The sequence below is a fragment of the Hypanus sabinus genome, chromosome 29, assembly GCF_030144855.1.
Source record: "Hypanus sabinus isolate sHypSab1 chromosome 29, sHypSab1.hap1, whole genome shotgun sequence".
NCBI classification, from domain to species: domain Eukaryota; kingdom Metazoa; phylum Chordata; class Chondrichthyes; order Myliobatiformes; family Dasyatidae; genus Hypanus; species Hypanus sabinus.
Genome location: NC_082734.1, coordinates 8,813,998 through 8,837,685, shown reverse-complemented (window position 1 = coordinate 8,837,685; position 23,688 = coordinate 8,813,998). Strand labels below are relative to the sequence as shown.

At 45.1% G+C, this 23,688-nt stretch overlaps 1 protein-coding gene across 1 annotated transcript in view; it reads right to left on the bottom strand.

The window, feature by feature from the left end:
* The window catches only part of cacna1ia (calcium voltage-gated channel subunit alpha1 Ia), a 589,581-nt gene that overhangs the window by 174,322 nt on the left and 391,571 nt on the right, over positions 1 to 23,688 (bottom strand). Inside the window, exon 10 of the mRNA XM_059953562.1 lies at positions 2,758 to 2,909. Coding sequence (XP_059809545.1) covers positions 2,758 to 2,909 — 152 coding nt within the window. The remainder of the gene's footprint in view (positions 1 to 2,757; positions 2,910 to 23,688) is intronic.

Genomic DNA, 23,688 nt, shown 5'->3' with positions numbered 1-23,688 from the left:
ACGCTCTAGTATCAATTGTTTGGTGACAATAAAAGTAAAGATAAAAGGCTGGAGAAGAAGGAATCTGATAGCAGAGGACAAGAGACCATGGAATAAAGTGAAGATGGAAGAGCACCAGAGGGAGGTAATGATCAGGTAAGGGGATAAGGTGAAAGAAGAAACCAGGAATGGGGAATGGATGAAATCAGCAGGTCAGGCAACATCTGTTGAAATGTGCAGTCAACATTTCAGGCTGAGACCCTTCGTCAGGACTGAAGAAGGAAGGGGCAGGGGCCCCAAAAAGAACGTGGGGGGAGGTTAGCAAACCAATCGGAGGAAAGATCAAGGGGTGGGGGAGGGGAAGCAGGGAGGGGATAGGCCGGAGAGGTGAAGAAGGAATGTAAGGGGAAAGCACTATGGGTAGTAGAAGGCGGCAGAATCATGAAAGAGGTGATAGACAGCTAGAAGAGGAGACAGAGTGAAAGTGGGATGGTGTAAGGGAGAGGGAGGGAGTTACTGGAAGTTGGAGAAGTCGATGTTCATACCAAGGGGCTGGAGACTATCCAGACTGTATCACCTCTCTCATGATTCTGCCTTCTTCTACTACCCATAGTGCTTTCCCTTTACATTCCTTCTTCACCTCTCCTGCCTATCCCCTCCCTGCTTCCCCTCCCCCACCCCTTGACCTTTCCTCTTATTGGCTTTCCACCCTCCCCCACACATTCTTTATGGGGTCCCTGCTCCTTCTTCAGTCCTGACGAAGGGTCTCAGCCGGAAACGTTGACTGCTCATTTCAATGGATGCTGCCCGACCTGCCGAGTTCATCCAGCTTGTTGATTTGACCACAGCATCTGCAGTATACTTTGTGTATGGGGAATGGTGTAGTTGGGAGGGGAGGTGCAATTACTGGGAGTTAGAGAAAAATCGTTGTTCATACCATCAGGTTGGAGACTACCTGGAGAGGAATCAAAAAGCATTATCTAAATGGAGAGAAACTACAAATGAGTGGAGTGCAGAGGGATCTAGGTATTCCTGTGTGTGAAACATAAAAAAGAACGCGGGTGATGCAAGTAGTTACGAACAAAAATGGCATTTTAGGCTTTATCTGTAGGAGTCTACAGGATGCATTGAAGCCTGCATTTGGAGTACTGTGTACAGTTTTGGTCTCCCTATTTAAGAAAGACTATATAAGCATTGGCAACTATCCAAAAGAGATTCATCAAGCTAATCATGGAATGAGGGGATTGTGCTCTGTGGAGCTTAAAAGAATGAGGGGTAATTTTACTGAAATGTAAGTACCTAAGGGGCCACAGCGGAGGAAATGTCAAGACATTTCTCTCAGAGTCTCAAAGGGAGGTTCTGAATAAGCGGAAGCAGTTATAAGATAATGGGACATCCATTAAAGATGATTTGCTACATGTACATCAAAACATACAGTGAAATGTGTTGTTTCCGTCAAATCAAATCAAAGAGCATAGAGTTTACTGATTTTTTTCATTAGCCTACCCTTGGACTGGAAATTTCACCTCTTGTTTGAACATGGATGTACATTTTGCATCTATAATAACGTCCACATTGCTAATCACAATGTTAATGCTTGCGAGAGTGGGTGGATTGTGACACCAAAGCCAAATTGTGAGGTCAATCGAGAGATAGATTGACCCTTCCCTACCCTGCACCAACACTCCAGCCAAGAACTTCCCCTCCAATGTCCATCACCTCCATCAACACCCTAATACACACAAGGCCAATCCCCGACCCTAGGCCCTGCCATCAATACCCTAATACACACAAGGCCATTCCCCGACCCTACGCCATCCCATCAACACCCTAATACAAACAACGCCAATCCTCACACCCTCTGCCCTCCACCAATATCCCATGTCCCAGTACCCAGTACACTCCATCTCCTTTGCTGATGTTCTCATACCCCTCAAACCCAAAAGGCAAGTTCCAATGTCTCCAAAGACAACATTCCATTATCACTCATCCCTTCTGCCAACATTCACAAACCTCCACCACCCCACACCCTTATTTTCTCCACCCCCTCCTGTCCTCAGTGTCAAGGCAAGTACTCAGCACTGACAACACCAGCCTCTCATACATCTGCCTTCCAGCAACAAACCTCTCCAACCTCACCTTCAATATCAACCCCTACGGGCACTATTCAAAGGGACCAGCTATTTGATAACGTGAAAGAACATAGAACTTAGAATATTACAGCTTACTACGGGCCCTTTAATCCATGATGTTGTACCGCCCTTCTAACCAACTCCAAGATCAATCGAACCCTTCCCTCCTACATAGCCCTAATTTTTTTCTATCATCCATGTGCCCATCTACGAGTTTCTTAAATGCTCCTAAAGTCTTTAATGCTCCTGGCAGGGCATTTCATGGACCTTCTACACGCGGTGTATAAAATCTAACTCTGACATCTCTCCTATACTTTCCTCCAATCACCTTAAAATTATGTCCCCTTGCATCAGGCATTTGCACCCTGGGAAAAAATCTCTGTTATTAACTTTTTCTATACCTCTGTATCATCTTGTACACCTTATCGAGTCTCTTCCATCCTTCTTCATCACAAATAGAAAAGCCCTAGCTCGTCCAAACTGTAAGACTCTCTAGTCTAGGCAGAAAGGTTTTGCGAATAACTGAAGCTTTTTTTTTCTCAAATAACATGATAAACCAGACCCATTCTCTATTCTTATCCTCATGTTAGTGGCCTCTGAGCAATGGGGAGAACACCTTCGGCCCTTTGCGGATTCCTTCACCCACCTGATGATGACGATGATACCATCGAAAATGTTATAAGGGTTCCTCAAGTAGCTGAAGAAACCAAATGCAGTGAGCTTGAGAATCATCTCCAGGGCAAACATGCTGGTAAATACGATATTGCTAATCTCCAAGACATTTGTCAGCTCCTCTGGCTGGAAGAGATGAAGAGAAAGGACTGGATTAGACAGCTTGTCTCAGTCAGTAAGCTTCACTTGCCCTGGGAAGTTGTGGGTGAGGGTGACAGGATTTCTCCTGGCTTTTGACTGTTGTCTCGAAGCAAGTTGTGTCCAGTTTACTGCCTTGAGCAGAGTGCCCAAGTTATCAACAACCTGATCATTCATTTAGAAAGGCAACTGTTTGGATTTTCCCCTTTCTTACTTGTACAGAGAGTGGGTGGAGTATGGGAATTCTCAACATCAGATGCCTATGGACACATAATGACTGAGGGTGGCATGGTAGGATAGTGGTTAGCACACTTTACAGTGAAGGGGACCCGGGCTCAGTTCCTACCGCTGCTTGTAAAGAGTTTGTACGTTCTCCCCATGACCGTGAGGTTTCCTCCGGGTACTCGGGTTTCCTCCCACAGTCCAAGGACATATCAGTTGGCAGGTTAACTGGTCATTGTAAGTTGCCCCCCGATTAGGCTAGCATTAAATTGGTGGGTTGCTGAGCAGCGTAGCTCAAAGGGTTAAATGGCCTATCCTGTGCTGTACCTCAATAAATAAATCAACAAGTAAAATATATTCATGACTACAATCCATGACTTGTTGTCCTCTATAGGACAGGGGATCAAGCAGGAATAGGGACAAGATGGAGAGGTGCTGGACCAGGATACCATGACACACTCCTCCCCTTTCTATACAGACATTTTATTCATTTTTATTTAAAGATACAGCATGAGTCCATATCACCCAATTACATCCATGTGACCAATCAACCTACTGACTCAAAACTCGAAAAATGTATAGCTTTGGTGGCTGATGGTTGGGTTGAGCTGTTTTCTAATCTTGGAAATCAATTTGAAAACGTTTCATCATCACACGAGGAGACATAAGAACATAAGAAATAGGAGCAGGAGTAGGCCATCTGGCCCGTCGAGCCTGCTCTTACATTCAATAAGATCATGGTTGACCTGACCATAGACTCATTTCCACCGACCTACCTTTCCCCCATAACCCTTAATTCCCCTTCTATGCAAAAATCTATCTAACCTTGTCTTAAATATATTTACTGAGGGAGCTTCATTGTGCAGAGAATTCCACAGATTCACCACTCTCTGGGAAAAGCAGTTCCTCCTCATCTCCGTCCTAAATCTACTCCCTGAACCTTGAGTCTTTGTCCCCTAGTTCTAGTCTCACCTACCAACTTTCCTGCCTCCATCTTATCTATCCCCTTCATAATTTTATATGTTTCTATACAATCTCCTCTCGTTCTTCTGTGCGCATCATCAGTACGCTGTTCACTTGTGGCACCTCCTCCAAATGCTCGGCCTCATTTGTCAATCAGCTTCATTACGGAAACTCAATTGTGATGGAGGGAGGGGTGCTCATCGCTGTGTGGTGAACTTGGTGCATGTGGTCTGGAATTTTGCCTGTATTGGCTTATAAATAGGATCAACAGATAGACAATAGACAATAGGTGCAGGATTAGGCCATTCGGCCCTTTGAGCCAGCACCGCCATTCACTGTCATCATGGCTGATCATCCAGAATCAGTATCCTGTTCCTGCCTTCTCCCCATATCCCTTGACTTCACTATCTTTAAGAGCTCTATCTAACTCTCTCTTGAAAGCATCCAGAGAATAGATCTCCACTGCCTTCTGAGGCAGAGCATTCCACAGATCCACAACTCTGGGTGAAAAAGTTTTTCCTGAACTCCATTCTAAATGGCCTGCCCCTTATTCTTAAACTCTGGACTCCCCCTACATCGGGAACATGTTTCCTACCTCTAGCATGTCCAATCCCTTAATAATCTTATATGTTTCAATCAGATCCCCTCTCATCCTTCTATATTCCAGTGTATACAAGCCCAGTCACTCCAATCTTTCAACATATGACAGATATGTAGACCTACATCCTATTTATAAGCCAATGTGGGTGAAATTCCAGACCACAATAAACAGCCACACAACCAATCAGCGATGGGACCGCCCCCATATCAGCTGATTGGCAAGTATATAAAGGCTAGGCATTCAGAGGTCACGCCACAGTTAACAGTGCACTGATGATGTCTCCTCATACAGTGGCAAAACGTATTTGGAATGTGGGTGGAAAGCAGAGCACCCAGAGGAAACCTACATGGTCACGGGGAGAAAGTACAAACTTCTTACAGACGTGGGGGAATTGAACCTACATCACTGGCGGTGTAATAGCAATACACTAGCCATATCAGCCTGACCATTCCTCAACACATGTGGGACCAGTAAAAGATGAGCAAGAATGAAATTACCCTGCCTGCGACCCCATCAGGAGTTGACTCGCTCCCATCTCTGAAACAATTCTGGTTCTTCTGGCTATAATAGCAAGTGAGGAGATAAAACTTATTTGCAGGTAGTGGCTTGTGTTTTCCGAGATCAATAATAATTTGCTGCTATCATCTATGATTCATGATACATTAACGTTGTTGTCACGGTAATGGAAGTGGAACATTAACCCATCTCAGCCACATGTAACTCTCTTTTTCACAAGTACAGTGGTTAGAGGCAAGTCCCTGTCAACTTCATTCAAACATAAAATCCCAATACCCAACAATGATTGTGCTAATGACTTTACCTTAAACTTGATCATTTAATGAACCCCAAACAGCTCAGGTCGATTTATGTTGCCAGTTCTATTTTAGTGTGTGGGAGGTAGTGGCAAAACTAGATTTCTCTAGGAATGAGATTCCGTTCTTTAAGCTATTCAGGGAAGCACAGTTCCGACCTCTGAGTTCCTTCTTTAGAATCAGACTAAAGTTTAATATCACCGGCATATTTCATGAAATTTGTTGACTTTGCGGTAGCAGTGCAATGCTATACATAATAATAGAAAAGAATCTGTGAATTGCAGTAAGTATATATATAATAGTTCAATTAAATAAGTTAACGAAAACTGAAACTTAAAATAAAACTGAGTTTCAATGTCCATTCAGAAATCTGATGGCAGAGGGGAAAAATCTATTCCTGAATCACTGAGTGTGTGCCTTCAGGCTCCTGTACCTCCTCCCTGATGGTAGCAATGAGAAGAGGGCATGACTTGGGTGATGGGGATCCTTAATGATGGACGCCGCCTGTTTGAGACATCACTTCTTGAAGATGGCCTGGATACTGTGGAGGGTAGTGCCCATGATGGAGTAGACTATGTTTACAACTCTCTGCATCGTACTTTGATCCTGTGCAGTAGCCCTATTCCTGTACCAGACGGTGATGCAGCCCCAGACTCTGATGCTGCCAGTTAGAATGCCTTTCACAGTACACATGTAGCTATCATTGTGTCGTTGAGAATTCCCTCAAAGGCCCCACCTCACCAACCCACAGAAATATACAATTTAGTCTAACTATTCAGTTGATGATGCTCTTGCTGAAGGAAATGAGAGTTATTTATTCAAATCCCATTACCCAGTTCCTGGTCTTTGGGTCTATAGGTTACAGCACAGAAAATGCTTTTTTAAAAATTTATTGAGTGAGATACAGTGTAGAATAGGACCTTTCAGCCCTACGATCTGTGGCGCCTGGCAATCCCCTGTTTGAATCTTAGCTTAAACATGAGAGAATTTACAATGAACAATTAACACACCAACCAATACTTCTTTGGACTTTGGGAGGAAACCAGAGCACTGGGAGGGAACCCATGCAGTCACGGGGAGAACATACAAATCCTTATTGAACCCAGGTCATTGGTGCTGTAAAGCTTTGTGCTAACCACTATGCCGTCGTGCCACCTAAGGCAGTTGCTCATCCAACTACCTTGCTTTCACCATCATTCTTTTCTACACCAAGTTTCAGAGTGATGCTGCTCTTTGACTGAGAACATTTCTCCTCAACTCTCCTGTTGCCTTTCACTTTAGATCTTCCCTGCTGTGAAAATTATAATCTGCCTTTCTATTGATATAAAGAAACTATATATATAATCTCTCCGTGACTAGGAATCCAGATATGAGTCTCAAAACAATTTCAAAATCTTGAAGAAATCTCACTTCAGACTTTTCGTTTCTAAAGCAAGCTATCCTAGGCTAGCAGATCCTGTCTCATAGATTGTCCAGGAGAGACACCATTCCCTCCTGAATCCTTGTCCAGGCAACAAGATGATCCGGATGTTGCAGCATCCAGACTGTATTTAACGCTCAGTAAAGTATCCTCTGCATGAGTCAGACTTCCCAGTACCTCAGATTTGTTTGGCCTTTGCACAGGAGCTTCTACGTGAGGTCTTGATCCAGCAGCAAGGAGAACGATCAATTGGAAGCCAAGGTCTACAACATGCACCACACACACACACACCCACACACACACACACACACACGCATGCACGCACTCATGGACAATGTACAGATGCCCACCCACAATCTCATAAGATTGAAGATAAGCTTTATTTGTCACAGGTACATTGAAGCATACCATGAAATGTGTCATTAGCGTCAAATCAGAGAGGGTTGTATTGGGCAGCCCACAAGAGTTGCTACGCCCCCAATGCCTACATAGCTTGCCAACAACTCACTGTCCCTAACCATATGACTTTGGAGTGTGGGAGGAAACCAGTGCACCTATAGGAAACCCACACGATTACAGGAAGAACAAACAGTGGCCGAAATCAAACCCCACTCTTACAGCTGCTGCTATAAAGCGATTATGCTAACCGCTATGCATCATGCCACCGCGGAAAGTGGAAGGAAACCACAGCACCTGGAGGACACGCAGATAGTCATGGGGAGAAAATACAAACTCCAATGAGCTCTTCCAGAACCCTTGTTCTTTAGTCACCTCTCCCTCCAATAACTCCACCACTGGCAATTGTGCTCTGGAGTTATACCTCTCCTCTTCCCTACTTCTGAGCTGCTTAATGAAACCATCATCATTGACCAAAATATTTTTCATCACTGTTCTGGGCACCATTTTCTTGCTGGTAATACTCTAGTGCCCTCCAGGAGGGCAACAACCTCGTTGTGATTTGGAGGCTTGCGTGCTTCAGTGACTCGGAGAGCTGTGTAGGCTGGAGTCAGGGGTCGAGGACAGGCTAAGGGTGGTCCACTGGTCTTCCAGGTTCAGGGGTTCGGCTCAGAGCTATCATCCCTGTCTGGTCAAAAAATTGTTACAGATACAGTAATGAAGAACCCTTCTGCATCTGAGTGTGACGGTTTTCCTGAGACTCCAGCCAGGACCTGCATGACTGACAGTAGTGAAAACCGCGAGGAAGCTACTGCCACGATGAAGGAAGCCCTGAACACCTCCAGAGATGGAGGACCTTTGGTGATGCCCCAAAGACCAGTGGCATCTTGAATACTCTTGTGCACTATTTATTTACAATAAAGGCACACTGTGAATAGAAGTTGCCGTGTTATGTGATAAGGGAGCAGGTATTTAAGACAGAGGCGTATAGAACTTCCTTTTGCGGAGAGTGGTGAATCTCTGGGATTCTTTTCTCTGGCAAGCTGAGGAGGGTGGATCACTGGAGATATTTAAAGATAATAAGACTGGCAAGAGGGAGCTCTGGGGAATTGGGAGTTAATGGGTTAATCCTATCCTCTTGTACATGGCAGGAGTTCACATATTGTCCAGGCAGAGTTAACAAGCAGTTGTAGAGCCTGCATGCTGCCATACTGGTGTGCTTTGCAATCCTCCCTCAAAAAGAACACAATAGCTTCGATGGTATTGAATGGGGAGGTGGGGTCAAGGAGTTAGTTAAAGTCTGTCCCGAGCCTTATAGGCTCATCAGGCTGGCGCTTATGCCTGTTTCCGCAGCGTGAAGCGACTGAGAGTACGAGGCTCCCCACCGGATAGGACACCAGTCTATCGTGAGGATAATCCTCAGCATTTTGCTGGTACCCATTTTCAGCCGGGTGGACTGGAGCAGTGTGTGGTTAAGTGCCTTGCTCAACGACACAACACGCTGCCTCGCTCAACGACACAACACGCTGCCTCGGCTGGGGCTCGAACTCACGACCTTCAGATTGTTAACAGGGTCAAGGAACTGCTCCTAATTTCTTCTGCTTTCACATATAATATTTTGAGCACTTAGATCAGATCACCCTGCTGCCTCACGCTGCAGGAGACTACAAGTCAGGGTCAGGTCACCTGCCCTGGTAATCCAATCCCCTGAGATGTGGTTGCTTATTGACACTTAAAGAAACTCTTTAGTGATTTCACCCATCGTTAAAAAAAACAATAAAATTCACCTTAGCACAGACTGCGAGCTCATGACGAGGTGTCACAAACAAGATGCGTGTCCAAAAGAAATGGTCAGTTCAGATTCTCATAAGCACAGGAAAATCTGTGGATACTGGTGACACACACAGAGAAATGCTGCAGAAACTCAGCTGGTCAGGCAGCATCTATGGAAAGGAATAAAGAGTCAATGTTTCGGGCCAGGACTCTTCATGAGGAGTGGAAAGGAAGGAGGAAGAAGCCAGAATAAGAAGGTGGGAGCAGAAGTACAAGGTGGCACAGAACAGGTGAAACCAGGTGGGGGAGGAGGTAGGTGGGGTGAAGTGAGAAGCTGTGAGGTGATAGGTTGGAAAAGGTAAAGGGCTGAAGAAGAAGGAATCTGATAGGAGAGGAGAGTGGACCATGGGAGAGAGGAAAGGAGAGGCACCAGAGGGAAGTGATTGACAGATGAGGAGTAGAGAATAGGTAAGAGGGGAGCCAGAATGGGGAATGGAAGGAGAGAGAAGGGAAGAGGGAAAATATTACCAGAAGTTTGAGAAATCAATGTTCACGCCATCAAGTTGGAGGCTACCCAGACAGAATATGTGGTGTTGTTCTTTCAAACTGAGAGTGGTTTCAGCTTGACAGTAGAGGAGGCCATGGACTGATATGTTAGAAAGGGAATGGGGATTGCAATTAAAATGGCTGGCCATTGGGAAATCCTGCTTGCTGTGGATGGAGTGAAGACGCTCGTAAGTGCACATTCTCGTACCGGGTTAGCCTCTTCTTTGCATGGCTGTTAATATTTGCCCCTCAGCAATAAATGATTCTAATTTGTACTTGCAACACTGCGAGGAAAAGTGTTAAGCCATCACTTTTAAAAACAACATAGGTGATGAAAATATTTTGCAACCTTATCACCTACTTGAGAATGCATTCATTACATAGCAAATGGTTGACAGCCTTTCATACAATCAGATAGTGGGATTTATTATTGTGTGTGTGTTTTTGTTATTCAAATGTAATTATGTATGCTAATAAACTTCTTCTCCGAACTGAGCATTAGTTCATTATTAAAAACCTCCTTGACAACAGGACATTTCCTCCTCTTCAACCCCCGTCTCTCTGTGCAGCTGGGAAAATGTCAAAAATACTTCAGTATTCAAGAGTAAATTATCCACTGCTTTGCACCAGGTTCTGGTCTCTTGAAAAGCTCATCAAATTCTCATAAAATGCTGATTAACTGAACAAAGATGTTGGCTGCTTCACTACAAATGAGTAATTACAGACATAAATCGCAACAAATCCTTTCATATTTGTTTGGCTCCGTCTCCCTCTCTCTCTCAGGGAGGACAAGCCCTCTCCTGAGCTGAATGGTTTTGTTTGCATCCAAGGGTTTGTGCTTAGTGAGTCACCAGGAAAAGCTGAATCTGGTAAATAAGGCTATATGTTGGAGATAACCCAGATTCTTAAATAATAAAATGGATTATCAGAATCAGAATTGGGTTCAATATCGCCAGCATATGTCGTGAAATTCGTTAGCTTTGTGGCAGCAGTACCTTGCAATATGTAATAATAGGAAAGAAAGGATTAAACTGTGAATTACAGTAAGTATATGTATTAACTAGTTTAATAAGTAGTGCTAAGTAGAAATTAAAATGTAGTGAGGTAGTGTTCATGGATTCAATGTCCATTTCGGAATCTGATAGCAGAGGGGCAGAAGCTGTTCTTGAATTGCTAAGTGTGTGGCTTCAGGCTCCTGTACCACTTCCTTGATGGTAACAACAAGAAGAGGGCACATCCTGGATAGTGGGGTTCCCTAATGCCTCTAAGCTCCAGAATTCCCTCCTTTAAGCCATTTAGTCTCTTTCTCCTCTTCTGTGTCTTCTACCAAGCTTTTGGCTGTGGCCTGGCTGAAAATGGTTCCTTGATGAAAGTTGAGGGAACAAGCAGAGTTAGGGTCAACAGTTAGAAAATTTGTTCAAGCTTAGTCCATCCTGGAAAAGTATGAGGTAAAGTATCCACTGGTAAAATATTCACTTTGGAAGGCTGAACTTGAGGGGAGGGTACAGGGTTAATAGGAGGATTCAAAGGAGTGTGGAGGAATAGACGTAAGTTGGAACCTACATCTATAGATCCCTCAAAGTTGCCATGCAAGTTGATAGGGTGGTTATGAAGGTGTATGGTGTGTTAGGCTTCATTAGTTGGGGGACTGAGTTCAAGAACTGAAGGTAAGGTTGCAGCTGTATAAAACGCTGGTTAGACATACTTGGAATATCGTGTTCAGTTCTGATCATCCCATTATAGGAAGGATGTGGAAGCTTTAGAGAGGGTGCAGAGGAGATTTACCAGGATGCTGCCTGGATTGGAGAGCACGTCTTATGAGGATAGGTTGAGTGAGTTAGGGATTCTCTTTGGAGCAAAGAAGGATGAGAGATAACTTGAGAGATGTGTACAAGGTGATAAGAGGGCAGTGAGCAGTGATAAGAGGGCAGGGCAGTGATAAGAGGGCAGAAATGACTAATATGAGGGGGCATAATTTTAAGTTGATTGGAGGAAAGAATAGTGGGCTGTCATAGGTATGTTATTACATAGAGTGCGGTGGGTACGTGGAATGTTATGCAGAGCTGGTGGTAGAGGCAGATAAATTAGGAATATTTAAGAGATCCTTAGATAGCTCATTGATGATAGAAAAACGGAAGGCTCCATAGGAGGGGAGAGTTAGATTACTCTTAGAGTAGACAGAGCATCATGGGTCCTGTACTGTTTTACTGTATGTTCTAGTTTTCTGATTGTTCTTCACAGAAGGATGAAGGGTTGTGTTATTGGTGACTATAATATTATAGTAAAAAAAACCCATCTTGTTCACTAATAAGCCAGAGGGAAATAAATTTGGCATGCTTGCCCAATCTTCTGTATATCTAACTCCAGACCTAGAGTGATGAGTCCACTCTTAACTGTGAGGGCCCAGTAGCATTCCAGTTAGCACCATTGCTTTACAGTGTTAGAGATCACCCATTGGGGTTCAATACACACCACTGTCTGTAAGGAGTTTGTACATTCTCCCACTGTAATGAGCTCTTTGGGCTTTTTTTTGGGAGCTGGAGAGCGTTGGGCCCCAAGGTTTTCAAAAGCACCTGAATTGATTAATTGTTGTTTAACAAAAGTTTTAAATCACTTAGACATCTTTGTGTTTTTCCTCGAGCAACTCGCGCTTTGAAATGCAGTCTCCAGGTGCTTTCTGTTTAAGATTGTTAAGTTTATTTTGATGTGCTCAGGGATTCCATGTTACTTATATTATTTAAGCGGACTCCTGATTACAGCTAATCACGGGGTCCTAGTTTTGAGAATGTTACGTATCATGGTGTTGCTCGGCCAAGTCACTGATGTTCCGTTGGCATTCTTTTGAATAAACTTATCGCGCTCTCTACATTAGAACCTGTCTTTCCTCTGCACCTGGATTCCAATCTTGCCAGCTCACATCATGACACCCAGTGACTACATGGGTTTGCTCTGGGTGTTCCCTCCCACATTCAAAGGACCTTTTTTGGGAAAGTGGGTATCAGTCAGGGTTAGTAAGTTATGGGCACACTATGTCAGAGTTGAAAGTGTGGCAACACTTGAGGATTGCCCCCAGCACAATCCTCGGACCATGTGGGTTGTTAATGCAAAACAGCGCATTCCTCTGTATATTTCAGCATTTCAACGTACATGTGACGAACAAAGCTGATCTTTAATCTAATATCTGGCAAGTCACTCAGTTGTCGAGAAAGCAGCCCACTTCCAAGAGTGCTGGGTTGGACAATAAGGGTTGCTCCGCTCCTAGAGCAGTGAGAAGTATGGAGCCATTGTTCCTTTCCATTACATTTCCCTCTGTCATTTATTTTTACAAGATATTAAGTGGTTGAAAAATGGACACTTCCCCCTTCTGATGGAAAGTCTCAGCCTAAAATATTGACTGTTTATAACCCTCCTTAGATATTTGACTCGCTGAGTTCTTATAGCATTTTGTTCCCTGTTCAGACTCCCTATACTAATCCACCTTAGTTGGTATACAACACAGATAATTATGGGCAGTCCTTCTCCAATTAGAGGGGCAGGTAAAACTGCCTGTTTCTGAATGCTGCCATCTTCCCATCTCCTCTTTTGTCCTCGGCCTGGTCGTCCCCTGAGATCAAATTTGGACCAAGTTTTCTATCCCTGACTCTCTGCTGTGACAGCAACAATTTTGCATTTTGCACACCAGCTTTCTCCTGTGATCACGAGAAGCCTGAATGTAAATTTAGAGTCAATTAATTCTGTTTTGTGGCCCACGTCCACCAGGATGGCAACTCCACTTCACCCCCACAGCCAGCAGATAGATGAGGTTCCCATACCATCTGTCTAGCTGTGTCAGGTCCTGGGTCTCAGAACCAAGAGGGAAGCTTGTAAACAAAATGAAAACAACTAACCCTTTAATTTTTAAATTCTCACCCATTTAGAGGGGATGCTTAGTGTGAAAGAGGCTTTTCAACTGTTGCCCTGGTATAGCTTTCATCTTGAGCAAAAATTTAAGAGATGCAAGTGACAGCAAATCCTGGAATCTGGAATGACAAATTATCTGCTGGAGGAATTTAACGGGACGAGCAGCATCTGTGTGGGAGAGGTGGTGGGGAAGAGGAGGGAAGGAATTTGTCCTGATGTAAGATTTCAACCAAAAGCTCAACAATTCTTTCCCTTCTCACAAATGTTGCTTGACCCGCTGTGTTCCTCAAGCAGCTGATCCACCTAAAAGATGAGACGGAGATGGAGGCGGAGTTAAGATGGCGCTAACTGGCGACTCCTCTGCTTGCATCTTCAGGAACAGCTCGACTATCTTTAATATCTTTATCTTTCCCTTTCAGGATTCTCTTGAAGACCCTGAGCTGGAGTTACACGGTGACTTCGGTTCTTTGCGGGAATGGGACCCGTTTGTGGGGTTTCAGGACTGGCCGTTGTTCGGCATGCCAAGGGTTTGGTCTGAGAGTCTGGCTCAGATTTGGAAGCCTAAGATTTTGGGGCTCTGGAGATGGGTGGTCTGAGGGTCGGTGTCACGTCAGGAGACCCGTGTGTTGTCGGGGGACTTGGAAAATCTACTGCTGAGTGCCTGAAGCCCCGAGATCTTTGAGCTCGAAAAAGCGATGTAACAGACTTTTAACATCATAAACCAGTGAGTTGGTTGTTATGTCTCCCTGCTCACTGGGAAAATGGAGACACCTCCTTCATCCTTATTAGGGCGAGAGAGAACCTGCGGTATGCCAAATGCCGGGTGAAATGCAAAGTCTTTGGGGTAACTGCAAGTCTATATCTTTGCTATTGCTTTGCTCACACTTGAGTGCTCCAGAGCTTGCTTTTTTCTTACCGGTGGGGGGAAGAGGGGGGATTGTTGCTTGCTGCCACTTATGGGCGGGAGGAGGGAACGGGGGGGGGGTACTTCTGGTTCCCACATTTAGCTGTCGTTCATTCTTTGGCGCACTTCTCTGTTTTTGTGGATGTTTGCGAAGAAAAAGCATTTCAGGACATTTCCCTGACATTAATGTAAAGAGGGTTTCTTCTTTTTGTTAACTAGCAGGAATGCTAATTTACTGATAACGAGAATGGTATTCCTTTGTAAACCAAATGGCGATTAATGTTCTTTCTTCTGAGTCTGTAAGCTTTTGTTGACGGGCTTTTGGGCAGATCGGCGTGAGGGGGTCGAGAGAGAGGACGCAATGCTCTAAGCTGGGCGAGGATAGGACCCCAAAGGGGGGGTCCGAGGCCGGGAGATTCTCCGGGGGGGGGGGGGATGAAGCTAGATGTGCTTGGTTGACCACTCGGAGGGTCTTGAGTTGTTTGGAGAGTCCGAGGAGTTCGGAGGGTCCTGAGCTGCGAGTCGAGGAGTTCGGAGGGGATCGAATGGTGGCCAGAAGACTTCAGAAATTGAGCTCCAACGGCTGTGCACGAAGTGGTTTGGACTTTGATAAGTTTGGCGCCTTTTCTTTAATTTTCTCTTCATATATACTGTATCATTATTAATCACTTAGTTATAGTAACCTTTATAAATTGTACTCATTTAATCGCATATGGTGTACTGTCTGTTTTTGGGTGAGGCGGGGACCTCACACAGCATCCACACCAGCTGATTACCCAGTTTGGCGGGGCCGAAGGCTGCTCCCCCTAGACGAGAACGAGCTGAGCGAGCCTGAGGCGACCCAGGGGGTTACATTGTGGGGGCTCGTCCGGGATTGATTTCTGTGGAAGCTGTGTGATCACCCTCTTTAAATTGTGTCTGCGGCGAAGAGCTGGTGTGCCTTTGTGGGTGTGCGATTGCTGGTTATCGCTGTGTGTGTGTTGGGTGGGGTGGCTGCTGTTGCTAGCCTCGAGGTCGTTGTTCGAGTTCCAACTAGTGCTGACGAAATGGTGGTGGGGCCATGGGTTGTCCGTACTGTTTGGAGATTGAGGAGTGACAGGTTGGGATGTTTCAGCAGTGGTGAGCTCCGCCCAGTTATTGAAATAATGTCCAGCCCTAAAGGGGCGGAGGCGTGGGCGGAGCGGACCCCTCAGTTGTTGGGTGAGTGGCAGTGCTTGGCTGAGGGAAAGCGACAGGGACGGGTTGAAAGTTTGAGTAGATGGGCTGGTGACTTTGTTAGAACTGTCGGGCGCAATTACCTCGAAGTGACCGCTACCAGTTCTGGGAAAGTGTGGGAAAATGCGTGTGGTTTGACTGGAAGTCAAATGCCGCAGCTGGGGGGCTTATCATATCCGTGGCAGGAGATTGGTGGGAAGTTTTTAGGGTATCCCTTTTTGCCTAGGGGGGCAGATAAATTGCTTGTGGTGCCAAGGGGATCTGTCAAGGGGATCAGTTGTTCCGTTGATTCGAGAGATGTCGGGAAACTTAGAGGAGGCCCAGTGGGGGAACGGCTTGGGGTCTCTGGGGGAGCACGTTCCCAGCAATGTACCAAGGAACTCCCGAAAGGAACAGACTCTATTCCTGAAGGCTTAGAGGGGCCATGCGCACAGGTGTTATTACGGATGGATGGAAGTCAAGTTAAAGCCATCCTCGGCACTGTGGCGCCGGTTAAGTTGCTGTACAGTTTGTTTCATAACCGTTATTGGAAGCATTTACCCTTGGCGACATTGAGGACACTGGAGATTTGGGGTACCAGTGCCGGTGATTATCCAGACGACGGTTGTTGGTCAGTGAAAATGGAGTTCTTAGAGGCAAATGTGGAGGAGACTGAGGTTCAGGAATCGTTAATGCTGATGTGTCCGGACCCTGTTGAGACGGGCAGCGTTTCTGTTCTAGAGAGAACCAATATCCTGTTGGTGCGCTTGGGAGCCTGCCCGGAGGAGGTGGGTGAGCGCTGTTTGGAGACATTGTCGATGCACCCAGGGTTTCGAGCTGCTTGTGCGGACGTGTGTAGCAGCATTGGGCCGATACCGAATTCAAACAAGAGCCAGTGGTGGTACGGCCTGGGGGAAGTATCTGAGGGTGAGACCCTCTTAGTGGACGCTGCGAAATACCACGAGGGAGCGGAGTTGACTGCTGAAGACACCTCGGAGAGAGAGAGGTTGCGGCGACTGGCCCCTGAAGCCGTGGAAGACGTAGGCAGCGTGTGTGTGGATTATATTGCGTTCAGTGACCAGAATATGGCCCTGAGGGCCGAAGAGGCGATGGGTCTGAGTGGTGCGATGTGGTTTAAGGTGCTGGATCGGAGGAGTGGATGTTGCCAGATCCCGAAGAGTGGGGCCGACAAGGAGAAGACGGCCGTTATAAATTCCCTAGGAGTCTTCGGGTCTGAAAAGATGCCACAGGGCATATCTGGAGCCCTTGCAACCTTCCTGCTGGGCAGGTGGAAGACCATAGGGGATGTGGAGGCATTTGGAGTTTTGGTGTATGTGGATGATCTCTTGGTGTTTGGATTTGCCTCAGGAGAATATGAAGCGAGGTCGTTGCAGGAGCAGCTGAGAACTACCGAGTTAAAGTGTTTTCGGGACACGTGCCAGGGCTGGCGAAGGTCGCAGCTCGTGAGAGACTGTCTCTACGGAATCAAGTTTGAAATGAAGACGGAGAGACTGGAGAAAGTGATCTGGAACCATTCGGAAGACTTACAAGTTGAAGAGAATGAAGAAAGTTGTCTGACTGAGGGTAATAGCAAACTGAGAACCCGGAGAGGGGAGTTTGCGGAGGTGAAGAAATTACAGACGAATCTCAGCAGAGAGAAACGGAAGCTTGAAGGGAACCGGAAGATGACCATCGACAGTTCAAATGAAGTGCAAAACCTGAAAGTTGATCTGGAAGAAGTCATGAGGAAGAAAAAGCTGGAGAGAAGTGCAGTGAATACTGAACAGGAGGCTGAAGAGACTGCGGGAGCAGTGCAGGCCACGTGTTTCCGTTTGGAGAAGATCAAACAGCAGCTACCGATCACAGGAATGAGGAAGAATACAGATTCAATGGATGATGTGCTGGATGTGTGGTACATGCTGCCTTTTGCTGACTTTCCCTCGATTGAGGAAGAGACCTTTGGCCCTTCTCCCATTGAGTCAGGTGTAGCGGGGAGGGTTAGCTGTGTGCAGTGTGGGGCATGAGTGAGAGGTTGAGAGAGGAGTTGGTAGTGGGCCCAAGGTATCCCCAGTTGTGTCCGAGCCTGAAGGGTTTAGGTGAGGGGGTACGGAGGCCTCAGAAGGGTTAGGGAACTCCCAGATAGTTGGCCTAAGTAGCGCCTGAGGAACAGGGCGTGAGGGTTACTGTGTGGGGAGGAGATGTCACTGTTTGTGCTTGGGTTACGGTGTGTTGGCAGGAAAGGTGGCGAGTTATTTAGTAGTCATGAGGACATGACTTTTATTTGGTGGAGGGAGAGTGTAAAGAGGGTTTCTTCTTTTTGTTAACTAGCAGGAATGCTAATTTACTGATAACGAGAATGGTATTCCTTTGTAAACCAAATGGGGATTAATGTTCTTTCTTCTGAGTCTGTAAGCTTTTGTTGACGAGCTTTTGGGCAGATCGGCGTGAGGGGGTTGAGAGAGAGGACGCAATGCTCTAAGCTGGGCGAGGATCGGACCCCAAAGGGGGGTCCGAGGCCGGGAGATTCTCCGAGGAGGGGGGGGGGGATGAAGCTAGATGTGCTTGGTTGACCACTCGGAGGGTCCTGAGTTGTTTGGAGAGTCCGAGGAGTTCGGAGGGTCCTGAGCTGCGAGTCGAGGAGTTCGGAGGGGATCGAATGGTGGCCAGAAGACTTCAGAAATTGAGCTCCAACGGCTGTGCACGAAGTGGTTTGGACTTTGATAAGTTTGGTGCCTTTTCTTTAATTTTCTCTTCATATATACTGTATCGTTATTAATCACTTAGTTATAGTAACCTTTATAAATTGTACTCATTTAATCGCATATGGTGTACTGTCTGTTTTTGGGTGAGGCGGGGACCTCACACAGCATCCACACCAGCTGATTACCCAGTTTGGCGGGGCTGAAGGCTGCTCCCCCTAGACGAGAACGAGCTGAGCGAGCCTGAGGCGACCCAGGGGGTTACATTAAATTGGACTTTTGAATCACTAATTCCTAACACAGTCTCATCCATGTGAGTTTACTATGTTAGAAACAGAATCAGGTTTAACACCAGCAGCATATGTTATGAGATTTGTTGTCTCTGCGGTAGCAGTACATTGCAACACGTAATAATGGAAAAAACTGAATTACATTAAGTATATATATACAGTATATTAAACAGTTAAATTAACTAAGTAGTGCAGAAATAGAAATAAAAAAAGTAGTCGGGTGGTGTTCATGGGTTCAATGTCCATCCATTCAGAAATTAGATGGCAGAGGGTGAAGAAGCTGTTCCTGAATTGTTGAGTGTGTGCCTTCAGGCTTCTGTGCTTCCTGCATTTCAGTGGGGTGGGGTCATATTTTTATCAGCTCTAGAGAATGAGGGGATGCCCTGAAGCCATGAAAGATGGGTTGCCGTGTCTCTAAAGATTCTCACAAACGTCTACCAATGTACTCTGGAGAGCATTCTGACTGGTTGTTTCGCAGTCTGGCGTGGAGGCTCCAGTGCATAGGATTGTAAGAGGCTGCAGAGGGTTGTAGGCTTAGTCAGTTTTGCCAAGGGTGCTACCCTCTGTGCTGTGGTGTATTAAATTTTGTAAAAATATTCAATGAAAAGCTGAGCAGTTCCAAGTGATGCCTTAACTCTGCGCGAGCTCACAACATGTAAGGTGTCTGTACAAGTTAAACACACTGTAGGTTTGTTAACCGTTTGCTGGTTGCGGCTGGAGTCTTCCCTGGCCTCAGGCACAGTGGCATCAGGATGTCTGCCGATGAGCACGAGTTGTTTGAATTAAAGAAACCTTGCTGAGTTAGTGGCATGAGAACAAAACATCAAATAGTATGTCTGCCTCTGTGTGTCTTGCTATGCTTGTTGATTGAACCCCTATTTATTGAGGCATCTTTCAATGATTTCATGAGTTGGAATTCAACTCCCCCGACAACAGCAACAACCAGATCACCTGATGACAGAAATAACCAAATAGAGATTAAGAATCATGAGCCCTGAAACCTTGTGGAAATCTTTGTAACTTACTACGCAGTATTCAGTACAATTGTACCTTCTGATCTATGGTAATAAATTAGGTTTACTTTGTTGTCCTTGTAAGCTTATTACCACATCTCCTGGTCACTCGAATTGGCCTGTGCTTTTTGGGTCTGATCAACCCGGCCCATTACACACTCCACATTTTTGAGGACATCTTTACGATATGGTGCCTCAGGAAAGCAGTAAAGATCTCACTACCTGGGACATGACCTCTTCACTTTACTACCACTGGGGAGGAAGTACAAGAGCCTGAAGACCATTTTTGGAATGGTTTCTTCACCTCCCCCATCAGATTTCTGAATAGTCCATGAACCCATGTACTACCTCACTATTTGTCGTTGCCACTTTTTTTTTTAGTTTTATAACTTATAGTTAATTTTTACATCTTTCACAAAACAGCACATTTCACTACATGATTCCAAGATTGGAATGGTTTGTCATATGAAAAGTGTTTGAGAGAACAGGGAATTATAGACCAGTTAGCTTGACATCAGTGGTGGGGAAGACGCTGGAGTTAATTACAAAAGATGAAATAGCGGCACATTTGGATAGCAGTAACAGGATCGGTCCAAGTCAGCATGGATTTACGAAGGGGAAATCATGCTTGACTAATCTTCTGGAATTTTTTGAGAATGTAACTATGAAAATGGGCAAGAGAGAGCCAGTGGATGTAGTGTACCTGGACTTTCAGAAAGCCTTTGATAAGGTCCCACATAGGAGATTAGTGGGCAAAATTAGAGCACATGGTATTGGGGGTAGGATACTAACACGGATAGAAAATTGGTTGGCAGACTGGAAACAAAGAGTAGGGATTAACGGGTCCTTTTCAGAATGGCAGGCACTGACTAGTGGGGTACCACAAGGCTCTGTGTTGGGACTGCAGCTATTTACAATAAACATTAATGATTTAGATGAAGGGATTAAAAGTAACATTAGCAAATTTGCAGATGACACAAAGCTGGGCCGCAGTGTGATATGAGGGAGAAGGCAGGAACAGGGTACTGATTGTGGATGATCAGTCATGATCACATAGAATGGCGGTGCTGGCTCAAAGGGCTGAATGGCCTACTCCTGCACCTATTGTCTGATGGCTTTCAGCCTATATTCACTGGAATTCAGAAGAATGAGGTGTGACCTCATTGAAACCTATCGAACGTTGTATGGTCTCGATTGAATGGACGTGGAGAGGATGTTTTCTATAGTGGGAGTGTCTCAGACCAGAGTTACAGCCTCAGAACTGAGGGCTATCCTTTTAGAACAGAGATGAGGAGGAATTTCTTTAGCTAGAAAGTGGTGTGTCTACGAAATTTGTTGCTGAGGCCAAGTCATTAGGTATATTTAAGGCTGAGGTTGATAGATTCTTGATTGGTCAGGGCATGAAGCGATATGGGGGAGAAGGCAGGAGACTGGGGCTGAGAGGAAAACGGATAGTTATGATGAAATGGCAGAGCAGACCCGATGAGCCAAGTGGCCTAATTCTGCTCCTATATCTTATGGTCTCATAGTCTTACAATGGACAGCCAGTACCTTTTTCCCAGGGCAGTACTATCCAATACCCAAGGAGATCAGATTAAAGTAAGTGGAAAAAAATTTAGGGGAGATGTCAGAGGTAGTTCTGTTATGCAGAAAGCAGTAAACGTCTGGAACACACTGCGGGAGGGTAGATGTTAATATAATAGGGATTTTTAAAAGATTCGTAGATCGGCACATGGAATGAATGGATATGGTTTTTGTAGGAGGGGAGTGTCAGACTGATTTTGGTGTTTGTGTGTATAAAAAGACCAAATTTTATTACTTATGTGAGTGATGATAAATCTGATTCTTATATGGGTCTTTGATGTGGACTGAGAGAGGGAAGGGGGGAAAGGAGAGGGGAAGTCATGGTTGAGAGGGGAGGGTGTGGCAAGCACCAAAGAGACATTCTGTAATGATCAATAAATCAATTGTTTGGAGTCAAATGTCCTCGACTGGTGTCTCAGGGCTGTGTGTGTTTGCACCTGTGCTACCCTCTGCCCCGGTACTCCTCCTGTGCTACTTGTCCCAAATCCTTCCTGCTGTACTCCATCCTCACCATTCCCAACATCCTTTGCTCCCACCAGATTTACAGATTTACAAGCTCTCTCTCCGCTCCATGTTGACAAGTTTGTTTGTGCGTGTATGTATATATATATATCTACACCTAATATTTTTGCTCAGTACTGTATGTTCACATAGCATTGCGGGCCAAAGGGTCTGCACTGTACTATACTGTTCTATGTTCTATGGTCTAAATGCTTGTGGTAATAAACCTGATTCTAATTCTGAATTGGTTACAAATTTACTGACCTGAATAATGATTCTGGGACAGAACCAGGTTTAGATACACACAAAAAATGCTGAAGCAACTCTGCGGGTAAGATAGTATCAATGGAGTGAAATGGACTGTTGATTTTTTTTGGGTTGTGACCCTTCATCTGGACATGTGCTGTTTGGAGATGTTGACCGTCAGTTTTCCACACAGACGCTGCCTGTCCCACTGAGCTCCTCCAGCATTTAGTGTGTCGCTCCAGATCCCAGTTGTTTGTGTCTTGAGGTTTTCATATAGAACATAGACTATAGTAGCACAAACCATTTGGCCCCCAATGTTATGCCTGTTAGGGCATATTCTGGAGTTATACAATATAGTAAATGTTAATTTCAACAGCAATCAGTCTTCAGATTTGAATGTGGATGGTAGATTGAGTTTAAAATGCAGCTTAGAACAATGATCTTCCTAGAGCTGCAGACTGAGGTCAATTGCAAACCAAGAAATGCCAATTCACCTGAGATGTCTGCATATGCATGAAAGCAACTCAGAGATGGAGGTGATTAACACTCAACTTGGGTGTGTTGTTGTGAAGATCTAGGTGTCTGAAATTACATGAAACTCGAAGTAAGCATTACGAATGCATTATAACTATAGAAATTGTCCTGTTGTTATCCTTGTCTTTAACATATAAAATGTGATGTAATATTGGGTTGGGGGCTCTTTTTCCAAATGTGTCTCCAGTATGATGCCTGCTTGATGTGCAGAATAAAGACTTTTATATCAGCGGCTTCAGTGTCTCCTGTTAACTTTGATCACAATCACAACAGTGCTGATCAATCTAACAATTTCCTCCTATATGGCCATATGACCTGCCATTTTTACTATCATCTATGAACCTATATAAGAGTTTTTTAAATGTCACCTAATGTATCTGCCTCTACCACCATCCCTGGCAGCATGTTCTACACAGCCACCACTCTGTGTTAAAAATAACATTTGAAGAATCCTTTGAACCCCTATTATACTAGCTCCAGGTGGCTGTGCTTTATGGTTAATTGCTTTGAAATGTGTCTTCTTTTTCTGGAATGCATCTTGAGGCACCACGGTAACACAGCGGTTAGTGAAATGTTATTACAGTGCGGGGTGTCAGAGTTCAAAGTTCAGTTGCGGCATCCTCCGTAAGGAATCTCTGTACCCTGTGAAATGTGTAGGTTTTCTCCCAAAGTCCAAGGACACACTGGTTAGTAGGTTAAAAATAAAAACACAAAATGCTGGCAGAACTCAGCAGGCCAGACAGCATCTATGGGAGGAGGTAGTGACGACGTTTTGGGCCGAAACCCTTCATCAGGAGTGAAGGGATGGTTGAGAGGGGATAAGAAGTGGGGGGAGGGATGAAGTAGAGAGCTGGGAAGTGATAGGCTGAAGGGAAATGGGCTAAGGAGAAGGTGGAGAATCATGGGAATTAAAAGAGAAAGAAAGGTAGGGCTGGGGGAGATTACAGTGATAACCAGACTAAAATTATAGATAGGGATGGGGTAAAGGTAAAGTTAGTAGGTTAACTGGTCATGATAAATTCTCCTGTGATCATATTAGGGTTAAATCGGGATCGTTGAGGGTTGAAGGACAGTGCAGCCTGAAGGGTGGAAGGGCCTATTTCATGCTTTATTAAAAAATGATAAATTACATAAAACTTATTTCCTATCATTATGATACGTTTTAACTG